General features: G+C 39.3%; 1 protein-coding gene across 1 annotated transcript in view; it reads left to right on the top strand.

The window, feature by feature from the left end:
• Positions 1-15,636, top strand: part of SH3BGRL2 (SH3 domain binding glutamate rich protein like 2) — a 37,229-nt gene extending 21,593 nt beyond the window's left edge. Inside the window, exons 2-4 of the mRNA XM_027644997.1 lie at positions 193-378; positions 12,805-12,885; positions 13,984-15,636. Of these exons, the coding sequence (XP_027500798.1) occupies positions 193-378; positions 12,805-12,885; positions 13,984-13,986 (270 nt within the window). The 3' untranslated portion in view covers positions 13,987-15,636. The remainder of the gene's footprint in view (positions 1-192; positions 379-12,804; positions 12,886-13,983) is intronic.
• The last annotated feature ends 3,801 nt before the right edge of the window (positions 15,637-19,437 follow it).

Consider the following 19,437-nt stretch of genomic DNA (forward strand, 5'->3'; position numbering starts at 1 on the left):
GGGACTTGCAAGGTTGTTTACCTTGCATTTCTAGGTGCCTGTATACTTAAAAAATGTAGCCCCTAATGACATTGAAAACTAAATGCCTCTTTTAACTTATAGTTCTGATGAGACCCTTACATGGTCTGTATTACATGTCTGTATTATGGTGGACTTGCTATGACTATTGTTTTTTTTCTTTCTTTTATCTAGATAAAGAAGAGGCAACAGGATGTGGTGAGGTTTCTGGAAGCCAATCGCATAGAGTTTGAAGAAGTGGATATCACCATGTCAGAGGAGAAAAGACAATGGATGTATAAAAACATTCCTGAGGATAGGCAGCCTGCACAGGGCAATCCACTGCCACCACAGATATTCAGCGATGATCGGTACTGTGGAGTAAGTAGCTGTCATGGTTCCAACAGATGATATATGAATATATCACAGCTGGCCTTTTAAAAATCTGAGGTTGCTGTTATGCTTTCTCTAATAGTATCAGAATTAATGGGGTAGTAGGACCAGGTAATGATCATACTGGGAAAATTCAAGTCATTCGTCTGTAAATGCTAAGATCCCCTAGATATAGGGGATTCCCTCCACAAATGTAAAAATTGGCAATGTCACGTGCTTCACGTACAACCTGTTGATGCTAAAGTTCCTTGTGAGACTGCTGTAACTTGGGGACTTGTGATTTTCTTCCTACTTGGGTCTAGTCCAAACACAAAAATTCAGAAGGAAATCTTTGGCACAGTGAATGAGAACATTGTCTAGATTGAGTTATGTTGTCATTGTAATTAAGCTCCTTCTCTGCTGCTGTCATAGTGTAAATTTCATTTATGCTTAGAGTGTCTTTATGCAATCAGTCTCTAGGATAAATGAATAGTATTTGCTGTGAATCTGACAACAGATTAATGGATGGGCTCTTTTTTTTGGTTTAAGCTTCTACATCCACCAGTGCAAGCTGAAGCAGGAACCTTTGATATATACATTCAAACTGATTCTAACTTAGTTCCTGCCACATTCAACAGTGCTGTAACAAAGCTACTTCTGGCTGATGTATTGTTCAGATCTGATGAGAAGTTGTTGACTGCCATGCAATTGTTAATTTAATGTAGGAAGCACATAGGAAGTGATTTAGTATCTTCTGCAACAAACAGATTGAGTGTGATGCAGCAGCTAACTGGCTTCTTGAAGTGAGGTATTTAACATCCTTCCCATATGCTTTGTATTGGCCTTACTTGTTTACCTCAGCAGTAAAACTCATATATATTTTCTTACTTTCAGGTAAGATCTGTCAGTCAAAGGGATGTATCTGGGATGTGGAAGGGATTTTGGCCCTCGCTTATGAGGCAGCCCCTCACAAATAACAGCATTTACATTGCTCTCTGTGATTTTAGTTTGCCTGGGAAATACAACATTTTAAGCTGTTTTTTCTTACCGTTTCAGCTTGTCTTAATAGTGTGTTCTAACCTGGTCTTAGAATTTGCTGTTTGGAATTAGAAAGGCAGAAGATGTCATGCAACATGTGAGATGATCTCATTAATCTGTCTGCTGAGCTGATAGCCAGTTTGGTTGAGCAGAGTTAATCCTATTACTAGACTTCACTGTCTGCATAAACATCTTTAAAGAGCAAACGTGCTTTGAAGGAAACCATATTTTCTAGGATGAAAGAAGTATGCACAGGATCTCCAACATTTATCAGTTAGCCTGCAGCATTAGTTGATGAAGTTCTTAGGTAATGTTGATGAAGTTCTTAGTTCTTAGTAAGTGTGGAGGCAAAACATGCAGGAGACAAAGGAGGTCAATGCTGGAAAGGAGGGTAAAATATCACAATTAGATGAAGTCTGCAGACATTGCACATATTGTCTCTTTGTCATTCCACAGTGAGTGTTTTTATGTGTTTGTTTTGACATAAATAACTAAAACATAATCTCTATTAAGTAACTTCAACTGAAAAAATACCCACTGCATTTTCTGTTAGTTGAGTTAGTGAAATTTGTACCTTAACATTCCTGATTTGTGTCCAGGCAATTTTTAATCCAGTTTTCTTTATTAACAAACTCTGTTTGTTTTTCTTCCTGGCAGTTCTATAATCTCACTAGAAAACTGTCTATATACTTACTCTGTTTTATACGTTGTCATTGACAATTCAGATTTACTTCAGATACAAACTGGTTGGGTCTGTTGCTGTTCCTCTAAATGTATGGGGGCTAGACAGTGCAAAGCAAAATAGGTACACTTGTTATTTTGTTCATGTTATTTTAATAGACATTTACAAGCACATGGTGTATGAGCCCTGACTCAGTGTCATGTTCATAGCTATACTGGTTTTTCTGTGTTAGTATTAGTATTAATAGTTTTTTTGGATTTTTTTCTACCCATTTTCTATTTTGTAGAAAACCTCATCAATGTGCACAAGGGTTTTATCTTAGAATAGATTTTGTCTGACATTGCCATTTGAAATAATCACTTTTCAGAACATAACTGCAGGATAGAGGAGGTTTGTCTTTAGTGGTTTCAGTAAGTATCCAAAAAGGGTTTGTGTCACCCATTTGAACATCTGACTCAAATGATGGATTGTTTTCCCCCAGCGTTAGATCTCACTGAGGTACACACTAGGTTTTCCCATCCTCCTGCATTATCCACCAACTGCAACCTGGTCCTTGAACAAAAGCAACCCCAGGTTGGACTTTTCCTGAGGAAGCAGCAACCCACACTGTCTTTCCCAGCCTCTGTTCTCCACAGCAGAGAGGCTTTACACACTTGAATTGCTTAATTCATGGCACGTATTTCATATTCACAGATAACCTGTTCAATGGCTTCAGTGGTCAGGCCCACCCCTCAATCACGAGCCCATCCATGTATTGCGTTGCTTCGTAGGTGTTCTGATGTGTCATGGGCCCACTGAGCTATAATTAGCTCACCTTTATGTTCCCAGTCCAGCTCCACTGTAGCCATTTCAGTTCTGGCAGTCTAGTCTATCTGTTCCTTGTTTCCAAGTTCTTTGGTGACATGGCTCTTGGGCATGTGAGTATCTGTGTAATGTCTTTTTAGAACAAAGTTCTCTACCCGGGCAGCAATGTCCTGTCACAGTGCAGCAGCCCAGATGAGCTCTTCAAGCAGAAAGCAAGAAATGCTGGAAAACTAATGTCTGAAATCAGCCTGTGACTCGCACCTCCTCTGTCTTGAATTCTCCATGGTTTAATACATAACACCTCTTAGACTAAAAGTGACTTCTGGATCTTTCAGAAGATTGTAAATATCCACTTCCCTATGAAACTGCACTCTTGTAAAGCTGCAGGTTAGCACTTTGAACACTGACAGTTTTATATGCAGAAATCCGTCACTGATGTGAGATTGCCTGATATTTAGGCCAATCAGAATTAGAAGGAAATCTGTTTCCAGGTGGGAGTTTGAGTTGAAGGGAAAATATTTACATAGCAGGCTGACTTTTTTTTTTCTCCCTTAGAGTGTTATGATAAGTCCTGATAGATTACCTAGTGGGCAGCAGTAGAGGTAAAGATATGTAATATTTATTGTCATTCCCTGAAATATAATATATGGGTATCAATTCTAGCAAAACAGTGAAGGCCTATAGACAAGAAAGAAATAAAATAGGCTGCTGGAAGAGGTACAATGTTCTTGGGAAACTATTCAGTGCACAGGCAATTACTGACACACTGATTTCTTCGCACTGTTATGTATCATTCTCTTCTGAGTTTTCTTTAAAGATTGTGGAAGGATGCATACATGTTTCTTTTTCTTTTCTGTAGGCATCAAATTACAAATAGGTAACTACTCACTGACGAAAGAAAAGGAAAGAGAGGATTTTAACAGAATTGGCTAGAGGCCAACTCAGAGTTTCTACCCTTGTCTGTCATTGGGGAATTTGTCATTACTCTTGTGCCTACAAAGAGTTTGAACTTTGTCTCTCTAGATCCTCAAGCATTATGGCAGAATTCAGCTTAGCACACCAGCTGTAATGTGTTCACTTTAGGAGCTAGAGCAGTTGTGAGGCTAATTTGTATTCAGCAAGTCTGTATTTGGTTCTCTGTACCCTTGGAGATGTCTTACCTGACTTACTTAGTGTCTTGTTGGTTCAGGTCTGTCTCTGGAAGAGGGATAATTTTGCTAGATAAAAGTTAATGTGAATTGCTCAGGGATCATATAACAACTGTTAACGATTGATGATGCTGAAACTCTCTTGACTAAATATTTTTACCATCAGAAGTAGAGTTTCCTTTATGGCCAATTTAAGTTGTTTGTGAAATCATTCTTAACTACCTATTGCAGTTGTATTGGAGTAGTTTTTGGCTCACAGGCACCCACAAACCCTAGGCTGAATGTGCATGACTTAAGGCCAGTGGCATAGCACTGTTTATCTTCCTGATTAAGCCCTTGTCTCAAGTGAGGAATATAGAAGTCAGAGCTGATGTTGGAAAGCAACCCTTGCCCACATGTCTTCCCCATGTTGGCAAGACACTGTTCAATTCACAAGGTCTGTATGGTTATTACTTTCAGGCTATGCCGCTACTTTTATCAACCACTTCTCCGCTGCCTTTCTGTGTTCTGAGGCAAAGAGCTTTAGTTCCATGTGATATGTACTTAATAAAGAGGAGTGTGGTACGAGAGGCAAAGTGTAGAGTAGCTAGTTTGCCCATTGTCAAGGCTTAAAAAATAGAAGCTCAGCAACTTAGTAAAAATAAAATAATCCAAGAATTTTGTCCTCCTCAGAGAAGTTAGAACTCATATCAGTAGCGTATTATAGTTCTGCTGTTTACCCTGTAGTGGAGAGAGTACAATTCAGTTGAGCACCATGGTTTTTATTTGGAGTCTTTTCTCTCTGCATTCTAAACATCATGAATAGCTGTTTCAAACTGAAGTAGCAAGTATTTTGTAAACCATCCCTCTATATAAGGATGATAGCTGTCGAAGACATCTCTGGAGATACCTTACTCTGTTTCCAGACTCTCTAGTTCCCAAATATAATAATAAAGGATGTTTGCGTATTTTAAAGCATGTAAAAGTGACTGATACAAAATTAGACAAGTTACCTTTATAGGATATAGTAGAAAATATTGCACATTTTTTTCTTTATGATTTTTGTATTTAGTACATTGATGTTCTGCAATACATACAGATAACCAGCAGAGGTGAAATAATTACTAACAATTTTCTTTGGGATCCTAATTCTTCTTTCCATGGAAGGGAAAGTTCTTTTTGTACCATACTTTCTTGAAGAAAAGGGGTTTATTCTTGAAGATGTTGTGACTTTAGTTAAAAAGGCCAGTTCTACTAAAATATAGGATATATGATATATGAGATGTATGGGGAAAGGATAAGAAATCTTACTAAGTGGCAATAATATTTTGAGGGTGCATAGCATTGCACAAAATATGGATGTAGCATAGTATAGTGGAACAATATCTAGAAAAGGTCATGGATGTTGTCAGAGAACAACCAGGATAAAATAAGTAATTCAGTTCCCACTGCTCCACTTTTAATCATGATAATATGATTATCTACTAAGAAACACTTTGAAGACATAGCAAAGTTATAATCAATTTATATGTAAAAATGGTGTTAGACATGCAGTACCATTACAATTAGTGTGACTTTCTTCTTTCTTTAGTACCTTCCTTTTCTGTTCTTTGAAGGAACAGCAGAAAATTAAGGAAATGTTGAAAGATAATTCTGCCAGGGTCCAATTCCTAAAATAAATGGAAGGGGGAAATTTGTATTTCATTTAGTATTCTGAGATGTCACCTAATATTGTTATGAGTAAAATGCTCTTAGAGGAAAACCAACTAACATGTGGTAGTCATGTCCTTTGTTAAAGTTACAGCTGCCTTAAAACATGTCCCAGTTAAAGTATGTGCTTGCAGAGCTTCTCTGCAACACAGTTGATTTATGTCATTTAACCATGACTTCATGTAGTAGGATGACTAGCATAGTTAACTCCCTGATGTTTCCATGACTCCTCAAATTTCTGTTGTGGTCTGATTTGATGATATTCTTATCCAAACAATTTGTAAAATAACATGATGAGCTGGAAGGTGCGCAGAAGTTAGAGGTGACACCTGTTGCCGTGCATACTACTTACTGATTCTGCCACTGACATCCCCCTGAATATTCCCCTACCCCAGGTGGGCACTATGCCAGTTTGGAGTCTTCAGTGCTTGGCTGGGAGAAGCCTTTCTGCGCTTGGACTCTCTGCCTTAGGGCTGAGGGATATGGGTCCTTAGATAGTTGATGTCTGGGTACCTTGTCACCTTTGCTGCATGAGTTTGTCATGTACTGTCCAGACAATAGAGCTGTGGCTGACATCTGCTCTCTTTTATTGAAGCCTTTGTTTCTGAAAGCCTGTAACTAAATAGATTACTGAAATAAACATCTGGCCTTTAGTAAAGGAGTAACAAGTAGCTTTGTAGAGTCAATTGTATAAGCTCTTTAAAAATCCTGTGCAGAGATCTTATCAGAAGGTTAGGTAATTGAAAACTGTCATGTTTACCTTGTCCTGTGTTGTGCAGACAAGATCCTCTTATATTTGTATATTTATATAATATTAAAAAGGACTCACACATGCGCACACACTCATTCTCCAAGGAGAGCTGTGCTGAGTAAGAGTTTTCCATTGTAATCCTAATCAGATCAGTAAATGAATGTCATCTGTTCTGGAGAACTGAACTGCCCTTTTCAGGAAGGTTGCTAACAGTTCATTCTCAATGGCATACAGTATTAACTCAATCAGGAGTAAAGTGCTGATTCAATGTATTTAAATTGTGAGTTCCTCACAATTACTTGTAGTAGCAATTATGTTGCCCCTTTTATAAGAATGGAGAGATCCTGATAATATATTAAAAATATTGACAAAGAGAAACAAATTTGAACAGTGTGTCAGTAGAGTAAGTGCAGTCCAATAATCACTTAATTTTAAAAAATCTGTAGGAGAAGCAGTGCAAGCTACATTTGGGTGGCTTCCTTGTTTTCCTGCTTTTTGGTGTTGTTAGTATTGTTTTTCTACTTCTTGGTGTTGTAAGCAATAAGGATTTGTCTGAGGTGTTAACCAAACTCACTCTTTTTCTTGTTGCAAAGTAAAAGCAAACAGCAACAAAGCTAACATGGTTGTTTAGAGAAACTTATTGGAAGGAATTTTATTAACAGTTACTGTATTTTAAACTTTGTTAAATGTAATGTTCTCCTAATCTCAGTGCAATAATGGACAGTGTCTGTATAATTGCTAGTTGTAAATGCAATCTACATTGTGTTAATGTTTTACTTTGACCCAATGCCATCACGCTTGTGTTATGTTCCTTGAAGCACAAATAGTTATTTATGCTGATCTGAAGTACTACCAGTTTTAACTTTGGTGTGCAGTAAATAGTTTCTCCTCAGCAATGACAGTGTTTATTTAAACAAGCCTCAGTGTACCTGCTTAACAAAATCCTGAGCCAAATTAACGATGGCAGTGTCTGTAATCACAGCACTACACTGATCTGGTTTCCTAGTACACTTAAGATCTCCACATCACAGCTGGAATCACAACTGTAACCAAGTTGAGCACAAGGCTAGAAAGATTTTGCTTGTCTGTAGGTGACAAGCTCACCTACAGTAGCTTCAGTTTATTTTCAACAAAGCAAGAGCTTATTAGGTTAGCTAATCCATTCCCCAGTAGCTTGGTAGAGCATGTTTAATGCTGTAACTGTTCTGATGTTACAACAGAGAAGCTGTGTCTTGCTCAGGTTACTTGGTGGCTGATCAAGCTGCCATTGGTTTTAAGGGTGAGGAGCCAGGCCTGAAGCAGTCAGATAGTTATTTTGTTAAGAAGCCTTTTCTGCCTTGAAATAGCTTTTTACTTACCATCTTTATGCTCCTGTCACTTCTTTATCCCCTCCAACCATTCTGAGATATATTTTTTCCTCCTAACTGGCTTTTGTCTCTTTTGATAGCTTTCATACCCTCAGCTGTGGGATTTATCAACTTTTCCAGAGGGATTGAGCATCTTTGCCTCACTGACGATTCATGTCCACTGTCTCTGTGTCCCATCAGTTTTTTAGTTAGTTTTAATCAGCTACTAATGTTGCCAGAATTTTATACATAAATAAAGGCACTCTGGAAGGCACCAAGTATCACAATTTAAAATGTTGTAGTCAAAATTATGTTTGTACACATAGTTGCCTTTTGAAGTGGGGCAGTGGGTAGCAGTTTGCTGTGCTAACAGCTGCTTTCTGAGTGTCTCCAGGGTGTCAGTGGGAGCTGCTTCCTTGCACAGGGGCGAGACAGCACTGCTCCACTGATTCCAGCAAAGCTGCAGCACCTGCTGCCTTGGTAGAGCTGCTTGGGACAGTGACAAAGGGATTGTAGTAACTTGGTGCTGATGCAGAAAGATGAAACCACTGCATGGCCAAACCCACTGAATTGTGGTGTCCTTCTGTGGGAGGCAGAATGTCCCACAGAATTTTTCCAGATGGAGTCCGTTGGCTCACCAGTGAGTTGAGTTCTTGCTCATGTAAAAAAATTCTCAGCTTCCACTGAGCTTGGCACCATTTTGCTTCTTCAGCCTCTGCATCTACTGTTGGTAGCAGTGTGATGCTCTTTATGTGAGATAAGAATTTTCATGTCCTCACCTATGGATTGCTTGTGGCCCAAATCTGCACAGACTTCCTCTTCTTATAAATGTAAGATCAAAGGCAGGGTCTTTTTGGAACATCTGTTATCTCATAACGTGTTACAGGAAAAGGCAGGTTTGCCCACTTCTACCACATACCAAAGCACAGCTGTTGAGTTCCTGAGATCATATTTCTCGATAATCTATTAAGAAACTACCGTGCTAAAGTGATTTCTTAAAATCAGATTATTTATGCTTTTTTATAATATTTTGTCACATTTGAATATCTTGAGATTGTTTTAATTGCAGAGACTAGTAGGAAAGTTGTCCTGTTTAAAATTCTATTGCTACTTTAGCTAAAAGCACGATGCTTCTTCCCCCTCATCCCCCATGAAAGTAAGTGTCAATAGCATTTTAATAGGTTTTGCAATGCAGATATTTAAAAACATTGGGGAGATTACTTTTGGTGGATAATCTCTTTTGGTTATTAAATATCCTGGTCCTTTCAAAATTAATCCACTGGGTTTTGTGCCCTTTCAGACATAAACTTATTCAGTTTAGCTCATTGTTTAACCTTCACAATTTTTTCAGTAAGTGAATCCAGGTCTAATAATCAGTAAAAATGTGGACAAAACATACTAAATCAGGACTCGATAAATCTGAAAGTAAAAATTATGACTGATGCTTGAAGACAGCTTTTTATTATTAAGTATTAAATTACATTACAGAGGTTAGGGTAAACAGATTAGTGGATTAACTGAGTCTCAAAGTCATTGTCAGAGCCAGCAACGCAGCCTTATTTCTTATGACATTATTTTCAGCCTGTGAGTTCTTCCCTACCCTGTTTTTTTACTAGTTTATCAACAGAGTGAAAAAAATGTGGTCTTAGAGTAGTGATACTTTCAGAGCTAATTGAAGTACTGGGATTAAGACACTTCAGGAGAACCACAGAACTTGAAAATGGTGATAAGAGATGATGACTCACCTGAACAAACACAGAACCTTCCTTGGACAGACTGTCAAGACAAGTGTCTGGAGGTTCATGAGGACTGCCTCTGTGCTTAGGAGGCATGGATGCTCCTGGCAGGGACCAAAACAGATGCCTGCCTTGAGCCATGCTGCTGCAGAAATACTCGCAATAGCTGCCTGCCCGCAGGTTGGTTGCTGGTAGTTTGCAGGGCTGTAATGAGCATCTTCAGGCAATTTAAACCTGCCCTGATATTAAAGGAGTAGTGCCCTTGTACTTCTCACTGTGAGTTGTACTCATCCACTGCTCCCCTATCTTCATCTCCAGAGACAGTGTGACTCACTTATAGATGAACCTAGTGGAGAAAATTAAGGTTATTTCTTGGTTAGATCATGCGCTGTCTTCACATGTGAGTGCTTATATAGCTTGTGTCCTTTGTGGCTTTTCATCTGCTTTTAGAAGAGTCAAAACAGACCTTTTTCAAGTTTAACAGTGTCCATTCAATTTTTGAAGTCTCATTTGTAGAGGTCAAGGACTTAATCAAACATCCTTCTGTAAAGTTTCCGTATTACTTATTGCTCTTCTAGGAATTCAGTGATTATGTTATCCCTTTTCAATCCATGGCACTGTTAGGATTCCTTTCAGTACTCTTTCAACCTACACCATGGCTTAGTTGATTTGTCTATTTTATTTGGATTTGCTTTCAGGCTGTTAACTGTAAATTTATGTTAATTCAGAAATTAGCATATGGCATGTTTTAAGAAGGAAACAACGAAAAAATACATCTTAAGAAGGTTTACTCTTTCTGCTTTCTACTTATGTCAGCTAATATGTCCAAGGCCTGATGACCATTTGTGATAGTTTTCACCCTAGACCTTCCTGGAGACCAGCTTGTAACCAGGAAGGAACTAGGAAAGTGACCAAGGAAGTATTCCATGCTATTCCTTTACGTAACCTGAGGTATAAATAAAGCTGACGGGAGAGACCTCACTCTCTTCTCTTCCGGCGAGGTTCAAGAACAGTAGATCCCTACGTGGTCTTGCTTATCTGAAGTTGAAGTATTGACTGCTGTTGTCTGCCACGCGTGAGGGGAGAATGCTGGGCCACGGTCTGGCTGTCCTGCTTTCCTCAAGGGAAGTGGTGAGATTTTGCCAGTTCTTTATTTTACTGGTTACTGGGTTTTTAGATTGTGTATACCTGTTTTGTTTCTGTCCCTTTTCATCCTTTTTTTTGTCCTTTTTCCCTTCTCCCTTCCCCTCTTCCCCTTTAGGAAGCTGTTTGGGGTTTCCGGTGTTATATGTATATAGTATTCTCACTGTATATATCTGTTTTATATGTAACATATATTTTTTTTTGCTATAGCTTTGGCTGTTTGTTTTTTTTTTTTTCCTTCCCTCTCTGGGAAACAGGCTCTGTTGTTGAGTTTTGGAGACTTGGTGGGAAGCCAGCTCCAAACTTGCACACCATTATACACTCCTGCAAGCCTCTCTGTCTTTCAGGGCTCCTACTTTTAATATAGAGGGTTGGACTGGGAAACTGCCTTTGTGCAGCTGCGGGTTGTGGTTTTTTGGGGAGGCTGAGACTGTTTGAATAATTATGCAACTGCAAAGTATCACTTAGCTAGGACAGTTGTGTTCACATTGATATAGCAATATATCATTATCGAAATGCTGGTAAAGCATCTTTATTTAGTACACCATAAATGTTTTTTGAGAAATTCTGCACATCTGCAGGGTGATTATGTATCTCATGGGAAGTACATTATTTTGCTATGGTGACTGTGTGTTTTCTGCCCAAACAGTAATTTATTTTACACTGATGGAGAGAAAAAAAGAAAGAGAGCTTTCCGAGAATAAACAGGTCAGAAGAAGATTTCTTCTTTTCAGTTAGAACTTCTGTTAATCATCCATGTTCCCCCTGTAATTGTGGGGTGGCTAGATGTTCAAGAGAATACAGGAAGGGAACAAGTAGGCAAAGCAGCTGCTGCTGGGGAAAAATCGAGGTCCAGTTTCAGGGAAAGCACCTGAAAGTGTGTCCCAGCCAAAACCATGACAAACTAATACTGAGAGATGAGCTCCCAAAAAGTAATGAGATGAGAGGTTAGGAGCCAAAGAAGTGCTAACTTAGGGGATCAGATGCATTGGGAATGACAGGTAGGAAGCATGTGGAGATGCCAAGACTGCCTGTGTTGAAAGCGTGTATGTACACAGTCAATATTGAAAGGGATTTCTCTTGTTGAATGCTTCTAAGTTTAGCATAACTGCTAATCTTGGATATTTAGAGATAATTGCTATGCAATGATGAGCACATTCTTGAATTTTTCTGACATTTACAGAGTATTTTACATTTCAGAAGTGGTTAAGTAAGGATTGATATTTCCATTTTGCTGTTATGTGGTGGAGGAAGAATCTGAACTGTGTGTTTCTTGTTTGCTAGTGGTCACAGAAGAAATCTTTGCCAAACCACAAAGAGCACATGAAACTTCTTACCTTCTTGCCATATGCCAGATCCATTCACTAAACTGTGCCCTGATTTTCTCTGTTTTTTTGCCTTGAAAACTGAATATTGTCAGCTCATTTGATGATAGATGAGTAGCAGGTATCCAATGCAGTAATCAAATCAGTAAAAGTAGTAGTTAACATTTCGAGATCAGAACCTGATTTTAGGCAGCTGAAATCTAAAAGGAGCTTAATCATGATAGTTCAGCTTGTTTTTTATCTTTATATACAATAAGTTTATTTATTTTATACTGAACTATGTGATTGGCCAAGGCTGAGATATGATTGCTGATTTCAAGGGATACAATGATGATGAAGTCTCTGTTCCATGACAGAAGAAATAAGGAGTTCAGCTGCCTTAGGACTTCTTGGAGGTTTCCATGTTAGGGAGTATTTTGTTTGCTAAAATGTAAATTGAAAACCTGGTCAGAAGTTTATTTGCATTGTCAGGCACTTAAATACCTTTAAAATATGCCTACAATATATTTCCTTTGATGCAAGTCTGTGTTTATACTTTTCTGTCAAATAAATTAGTGAGAGGTATTGCAGTTAGAGAATATGTGTTTTTCTTTGCCACTGTAGTTGGTGATATTGTTGCAATTTAGAATAGGTTTTAGGTTTGCATAGGACAATCAGTATTTTTCTGAGCATTATTACGTGTCAGCCTTTAGTCTAATACAAGGTGTGGTAATATCAGTCAGGAAAACATAAATACAAATGTTGATTCAACTTTCTTGCTTTTAATTCTCTAGGATTATGATGGCTTTTTTGAATCAAAGGAGAGCAACACTGTGTTCTCCTTTCTTGGACTGAAACCTACTTTGGCATCAAAGGTCAGTGTCATATTGCAGACTTTTCATGGAATTCTTGAAATAGTGAAAATTAATTTTCTTTGAACAGAAAAAACCCTGTGTGTTTGGATGCACCACTGCCCTGGTCCATACCTTGTCTACATCAACTTCATGCTGATGAGGTAATTGAAATGGTTGTCAGGAAAAGCAAAGCATTTTAAATGAAATCGAGCATATACATGGAAGTTGATTTGAGACAGCAGATAAGTTTTAAGAATACATTCTCCTTCACATTATCAATCTAAATTGTAAGCAACTGGCTGAATTATAACAGGAGACAGAACTACTAAGGTCTTAAGCACTGGAATGTCTGAAGCCTGGCATAATGGCTCAGCATTTATTCACTAGGCATTGATTTTTTTTTTTATTTTTTTTTTTTTTAATGCTGAAACACTGGAGCAGTCAGGAATTATATCAACTTTTTGGATAAGAATTCAGTTTTAGCAAACACATATACACTGGTCAGAACACAAAGCCGGGTAACATCTTTCTGTTGACACCAGTATAACAGAGGAAATTTTATTGCCGTATGGAAGCCTGGACACTTGTTCAAAGAGACTTTGTGGTGCACCTTCTGGCTGTAGATTAGACACATAGGGGAGGATTTTTCTTCTCTTGGGTACTGTAGATATAGGTGTTTTTTGTAGTAGTACTGTCTCAGAACTGGATGGTAGCTCTTGTGTATCTATAGAACTCCTCTTCTGCCAGGAATTGATTTATTTATGGACCCCATGAGGGACAGGAGTGGGAAGGAACCTCAGCAGAGAACTGCAAAAGCAGGTTATTGGCCGCCTGCCTCATTTTGTAGCTTGGAGAATCGTAGGAAAAAGATGCAATCTGAAATACTCTATTCCTAAAAGATCTATTCCTAGAAAATATCCTGTTGTAAGCCTGGAGGAGTGTCTCTATAAACTATCCGCTTCAGTCTGGTAGCATTTCAGAGGATGCATCCTCAGCTGCTATGTGGACCAAGGGTAGGGACACCTTATATACAAAGGGCACAGGCACAGGAGATGAGAATGTATTCAAAACATTAATATTACATTAATAATAATCAATATTTTGTTTTTGTCTTTTCAGTAGGCATCAGAACCCTAGAAAGCCGATGTGAAGTCCCAACAAGCACATTTCTGAATGAATGACCCTGTTCTTCAGCACATAACAGCTTCCCTAATGGATCACTGTGATAGAGCAAACATGCATCATTAGTAGTAGTCTGCTTGCCATGAGATGGTGCTCTCCAATAGTGTGGAGCTAATGACACACATATGAAACAGACCAGGCTACTCATCTTCCTTTTTAATAATACTCACTGTTGATGTTTCACTTTTGTCTTTGGCTTGCTCTTGCAACTAGCCCTGATATTCTAACAGACATGTATGTTTGAGTGCAAGAAGTGGAAGTGTAGGGCTTACATCATTCATGGACATACTTATGTAGTCAGACTTCTTACTGTTTTTAAGTCTTCCCAAATTAGCTCATCATGATAGTTAAAGTGCTCGTGGTTATTAGGCTGTCTGTGCTGGCTATGATCCAGAAGATAAAAAACATAAATCTTGAGATCTCAGTCTAAGTCAATAACTGCTGTATTTTTGCTCTACATTTATTTATCTTTATTTATTGTAGATCATGGTTATTTTAAGAGACACGGGCTGCTAATATTGTTCATGAAAACTTGATTTGTCTAATGATGCACATTACAACTGACTGTTTAAAACCAATTCCTTTCATGAGGGAGGTGCCAAAGTGAAATATTTTGACGTTTCCTCTTCCAAAACCAGGTGAAACGTGCAGGAAAACACTTGGTGGAAATACCGGGGAGTTCAGAAGAACTAAAGGGGTCTCATAGCTAATGGTAATCTGAAGTTATCTCTTAAATGAGAAAGTCTTAACACCCACAGTTGGAGCTCTGTAGTTGGACTGTCTTGAAATTTTGCCAAAACCTTCAGTTTACCTCCAATAACACACAGCTCCACCACAAGCCACGTGAAAGTCAGGGGGATACTTTGAGAGTCAGGGCTCAGTCCCATGAGTGGTTAACACTACTATGGTCCAAGAGCACGCCTAACTTGCCTAGCTGTTGTCCTGGTTATATCCCCAGATGTGGTCATGTGGTGGTGCCTGAAAGACAGTGAAAAAACTGGGTGTGTGCTTTGCTGGATAAGGCCATAATGGCAGCTCAGCTGAGGAACAGGAGCCAAGTAAAGAAAGTGGAGACTATTCTAGGGAGACTGCATTGATGTGTATAGCAGAACTTAGGCCTGTTGTAATATACATTACAAAATGCATTCTAGAGAGAAGTCAAATTGCATTATGCATCTTGAATCAAGTTTGGCTATGAAAATAACAGTTATGCTGTAATGTGTCTTTTACTCAAGTGATTTCATAATGACAGGGTAGTGCCATCACAGTCTTTGGGTAATGAAAGACAACCATTATGTGGAAAAGCTTCTTTGCAATCACAGTACCACTCAGACTGTGTGGCTTGAAGGAAGCCAAACTTGTAAAAAGTGTCACACTGTCTTGTGCAACAAATCGAATGTTCTGTTAGCATCAGTAAACGTGGCATACAAGACATGTTAGTTGGAAGGGACAACAGTTGGAGGTCATCTGGCCCAGCACTGTCAAAATCAGGGCTAATGACAGCACTGGCTTGGATCAGATATAGGTTTGTCTAGCAGAGCATTAAAAATATCCAAAGATGAAGATCTCATAACTCTGTAGGTAACTTGTGCCATGTAATTTGTGGCTGTTGCCTTTGCTGAGTTTTCTGGAACTCAGAAAGAGATTGGCACCATTCTTCTTGCAACTGCCCTCAAGATAGTTGTAGTCTACCATTAGATGACCTCTAAGCCTTCTTTGTACCAGACTGAACAGACCTGGCTCCTCAGTTCAGTTACAGGGCTAGATGGAGCAAGAGCACACACAGATTTGAAGTCCATGGTTGTATTTACTGGTCAAAATCTTAGCCACGGCACCTTCTCTACAGGAATCCTGATTGTATGTTTTTAAGAATTGTTGTCTGTGTTTAGGTACTGTGACATTCTTGTAACCAATCCCATATTTTCATGAGGCTTGAATCTCACTATAGGAAGGGAATATGACATTGTTAACTTCACCAAGTTAACAGGAGAAGGAACTATTCCTAGAAGGAAGTTAAATATTTAACTTTGTAAATGAATACAGATATAAATTTACATAATTGCGCAGTTGATTACAGAAAAGCCATCCTGGATTTATCATGTACTTGATACGTTGTAAACTTCTAGAACTGCCTGAAGTCCCAGGTTTGAAAAATTTACCTAAGTGTGTAAGTATATACACATGAGTAATCCTGGGCAAAATCCCAGGCTTACTGATGTGAAAGGCAAAACCACACTGATTCCTACAGGGATGAAATTAGTTTTGCAAAACTTCTCTTGAATTTTGGTAGATGTAGAATAGAAGGCTCTCATTTAGTGGAGAGTTAGTCTTGTTACAACTGTTAAGTAAACCTAGCTTATTTCAGAGCACACATGTGGGCATAATCTGTGTGGAGGACAACACTAGCTCTGAAGATATTCTACTTGCTTGTATGGATTGGCAGTGTAAGTCCCTTAGAATATGTGCTTTTGAATTATAAGTGGCTAGCTTAAAAAAAAAAAGAAGTGTATATATATATATAAAAGAGGTGTTATTTGACTGTGAATTTGGTCTGTTGTGCGACAGCCTTATTTTTGTAGTTAAACTAAGTAGAGTTCTAGTTTGTTACACAAGATGATCTGGAATTTTTTAAACCAGTTTTGTAATAATGAAATGTAGCTATCAGGTAACTGAAAAGGTCTGGAGAAACTAGAGACAGTTATTGAAAGAAATAATAAATTCTTAGTTCTCTTCAAAATTTTTGCATATAAAGGTATGCTTGAGAACCAAATGGTCCAAATTTCTAGTTAATACTTCTAACTACTCCACTTTTTAAAAGGGAGAGCAGTGTGAATTAAACTGTAGATCTTTGTACCTAGCTGAAGCTGCTGTGTGGGCTGACGTGCACATGCACATTCACTGTATCAGTGGCTTTGATAGAGGTGTTTTTGTTTGTGCCACACACTACTGGATAGTGCCTTGCCAGAAAGAGGACTGTTTCTGTAGGGTCTTCCTAGATGTGCTTAAACTTTGAACTGAGAAAGGGGTAGTTTCTATATTGCCATTTTTTTAATAATACAATAAATTAGTTTCAAGGCCTGAGTCAAAAGGCACATGCTTTGTAAGACTGAAACAGTTTTTGATGAGTCTTCTGAACTTCTGATTTTTCTTATATGATTTTCTTTTTTCTCTTTTCCTGTTTGTTGACTGTCTAGAATCAAACCTTCCAAGGGAAGTGGATCTGCAGTAAAGCCCATAAATCCATGTTTACACTTAGTTTACAATAAGTATCTGATTCAAGTGTTGAGCAGCACAAGTGCTGTGACTGAAGTGAAGAGTAGCTGCCAAGCTCTCACTGCATTTTCTGGTTGTCCCTCCCTGCCCTTTTCCCCCATCAGGCCATTATTTGGGGCAATACCATGGTTCAGATGTAGGACCCTGAAATTTTAGGCCATACCTTGTGGCACTTCACAGGAGTGCAAGAATGGGGTGATCATCAGGAAAGTGCCAAATCCCATTAGTCTTCAGTGACTCACTGATTTCACTAGATCTTGGCACAAACAGTGGCAGGAGAATGGAGCCCTGTGTGTACACCCTGCACAGAGAGCAGGAGTGGCAGACATGATGCAGAATGGTGCACGGCTTGTGACGGCACCGTGACCAGGGGTTCTCACAGGGGCCTTTGGCTGGCAGTGCCAAGTGTGAAACCACATAGCACTGCTTTCCACAGGACTTCCACTGCATCATGGCCTATCCTTCACCCTCTCGTTCCCTAAAGAATTTGGGAGGGAAAATGGAGAACAGTTTGTTGAGAGCAGTCCTCCAGCTAGGGCAGATCCAGCTTACTCCTCTTTTCCTACTTCACCTCTTCCTAATGTGCGTCATCCTGTCTTGTGTAGACCTACATGTGTGCAAAGCTTCCACTCCCAGCCATCTGTAACATCCCTGTGAGGCACAAATGCAGAGCTGGTGTTCACCTTCACGGCGTCAGTGTTCTGTAACTCGGTAGGGGAGGGAGCACGTTACATCCTAGGCCATGTACACATTATGTATTAAACTATGTTCATCTAATAAAAAGTTGTAATTCAAAAAAGACATGCTCTGTGTTGTATGTGCCAAAGGAAACAATGAAAAAATATGACTCTTTATTCTTGCTGCAGCTCACTCTGGTGACAATCAGAGTGCTTTGGTTTGGGCAACTTCTCCAGTTGGAAGCACTGCAGAACTTTTAACCTGGAAGGGGTGGGCCTGATCCTGTAAGAGGCTTTGGACCCTGGTGCCTCCATGGGAATTGCAATGTGCAGAATGCCTGCTGTGCTAGGGTCTCCCCAGGTAAATAGTAGTAAAGAAGAAAAAAAGGAATGATTTATTATCTTCCAGTTTTTGTGCTTGTGTTAGCTGATAAATACCACAGAAATAAAGGACAGATCCTTTGGGGTGACTTGGACATTGGGACCAGGAAGTTTCCACACACTGAAGTTTAACTCCTAGGTAGAGCTCAAATCTTCACTGCTTTTTATTGTCTGAAAGAAATGTGAGTTCCTGGTTTGCCTATCCACTTTGTTAATTCATAGAAGGTAATTAAATATGTTTTGCCAGGTAAGTGTCTAACCAAGTGTACAGGTTTGCGTCATTACAGTCTTCTCTTGATTCTCTGTCTAGTATGTTTTTTTTAATACCTTATTGTTCCCGTTGAAAACTTTTCTGCTATCTAGTGTGAGCACTGCCATGAAAACTTTGCCTATTTATGACTTCTGCACCTTGGAGCAAGGTTCTTTGCCACCTGCTCTAACGCAGGAGGTATGGATGGAAAAGGCAAGCCTGAAATGCCTGAAGCGGGATCCTCAGCTGAGGGAGGACCAGTAGCACCTTTCTGAAGTGAGCAGAGCTCTAGTAGCTCAACTGTTATGGTGGGAAGAAGCAGACAGATTTTGCTGCAGGGGTGGGCAGGAGCTTCTTGCTTTGCAGAGAGGAAGTGATGTTCTATGTCACTTTGATCATGAAGCATCACAACCTGTGTGTAAAGTCACGACACTCACATTCCTCTTACCTGGCTGCTGAGGAATACACTGAGAGCAGTAAGCAGGCAAAGGTTGCATGGTGCAGGATGCTTTGCCACAGTCATCCTCCCATGCATCCCAGCTCTGTGTCTGCTCCCTCTGCCAGGGGAGCATCAGTGGGAAAGTGCTTGAAAGTCATTACTGTGTTTGCACATGTGCACACGTGTGTCTGCCAGTCTGGCTTCATCTCATTCCTACCCCAGAGCTGTTGGTCTGAGCTGTGAGAAGGTCCTCCTGAACTTGCTTATTTGCTTGATCTGCCTTTTAGGTGCCAGAATGACTTGCCTTCTTTATTCCATAGACTTCAACCAAGCTGTCATTGAAGGTCCCTTGACACTCTCATCTGAAGTGA

The sequence above is a fragment of the Corapipo altera genome, unplaced genomic scaffold (genome assembly GCF_003945725.1).
Source record: "Corapipo altera isolate COAL_440 unplaced genomic scaffold, ASM394572v1 2, whole genome shotgun sequence".
Taxonomy (NCBI): Eukaryota; Metazoa; Chordata; class Aves; order Passeriformes; family Pipridae; genus Corapipo; species Corapipo altera.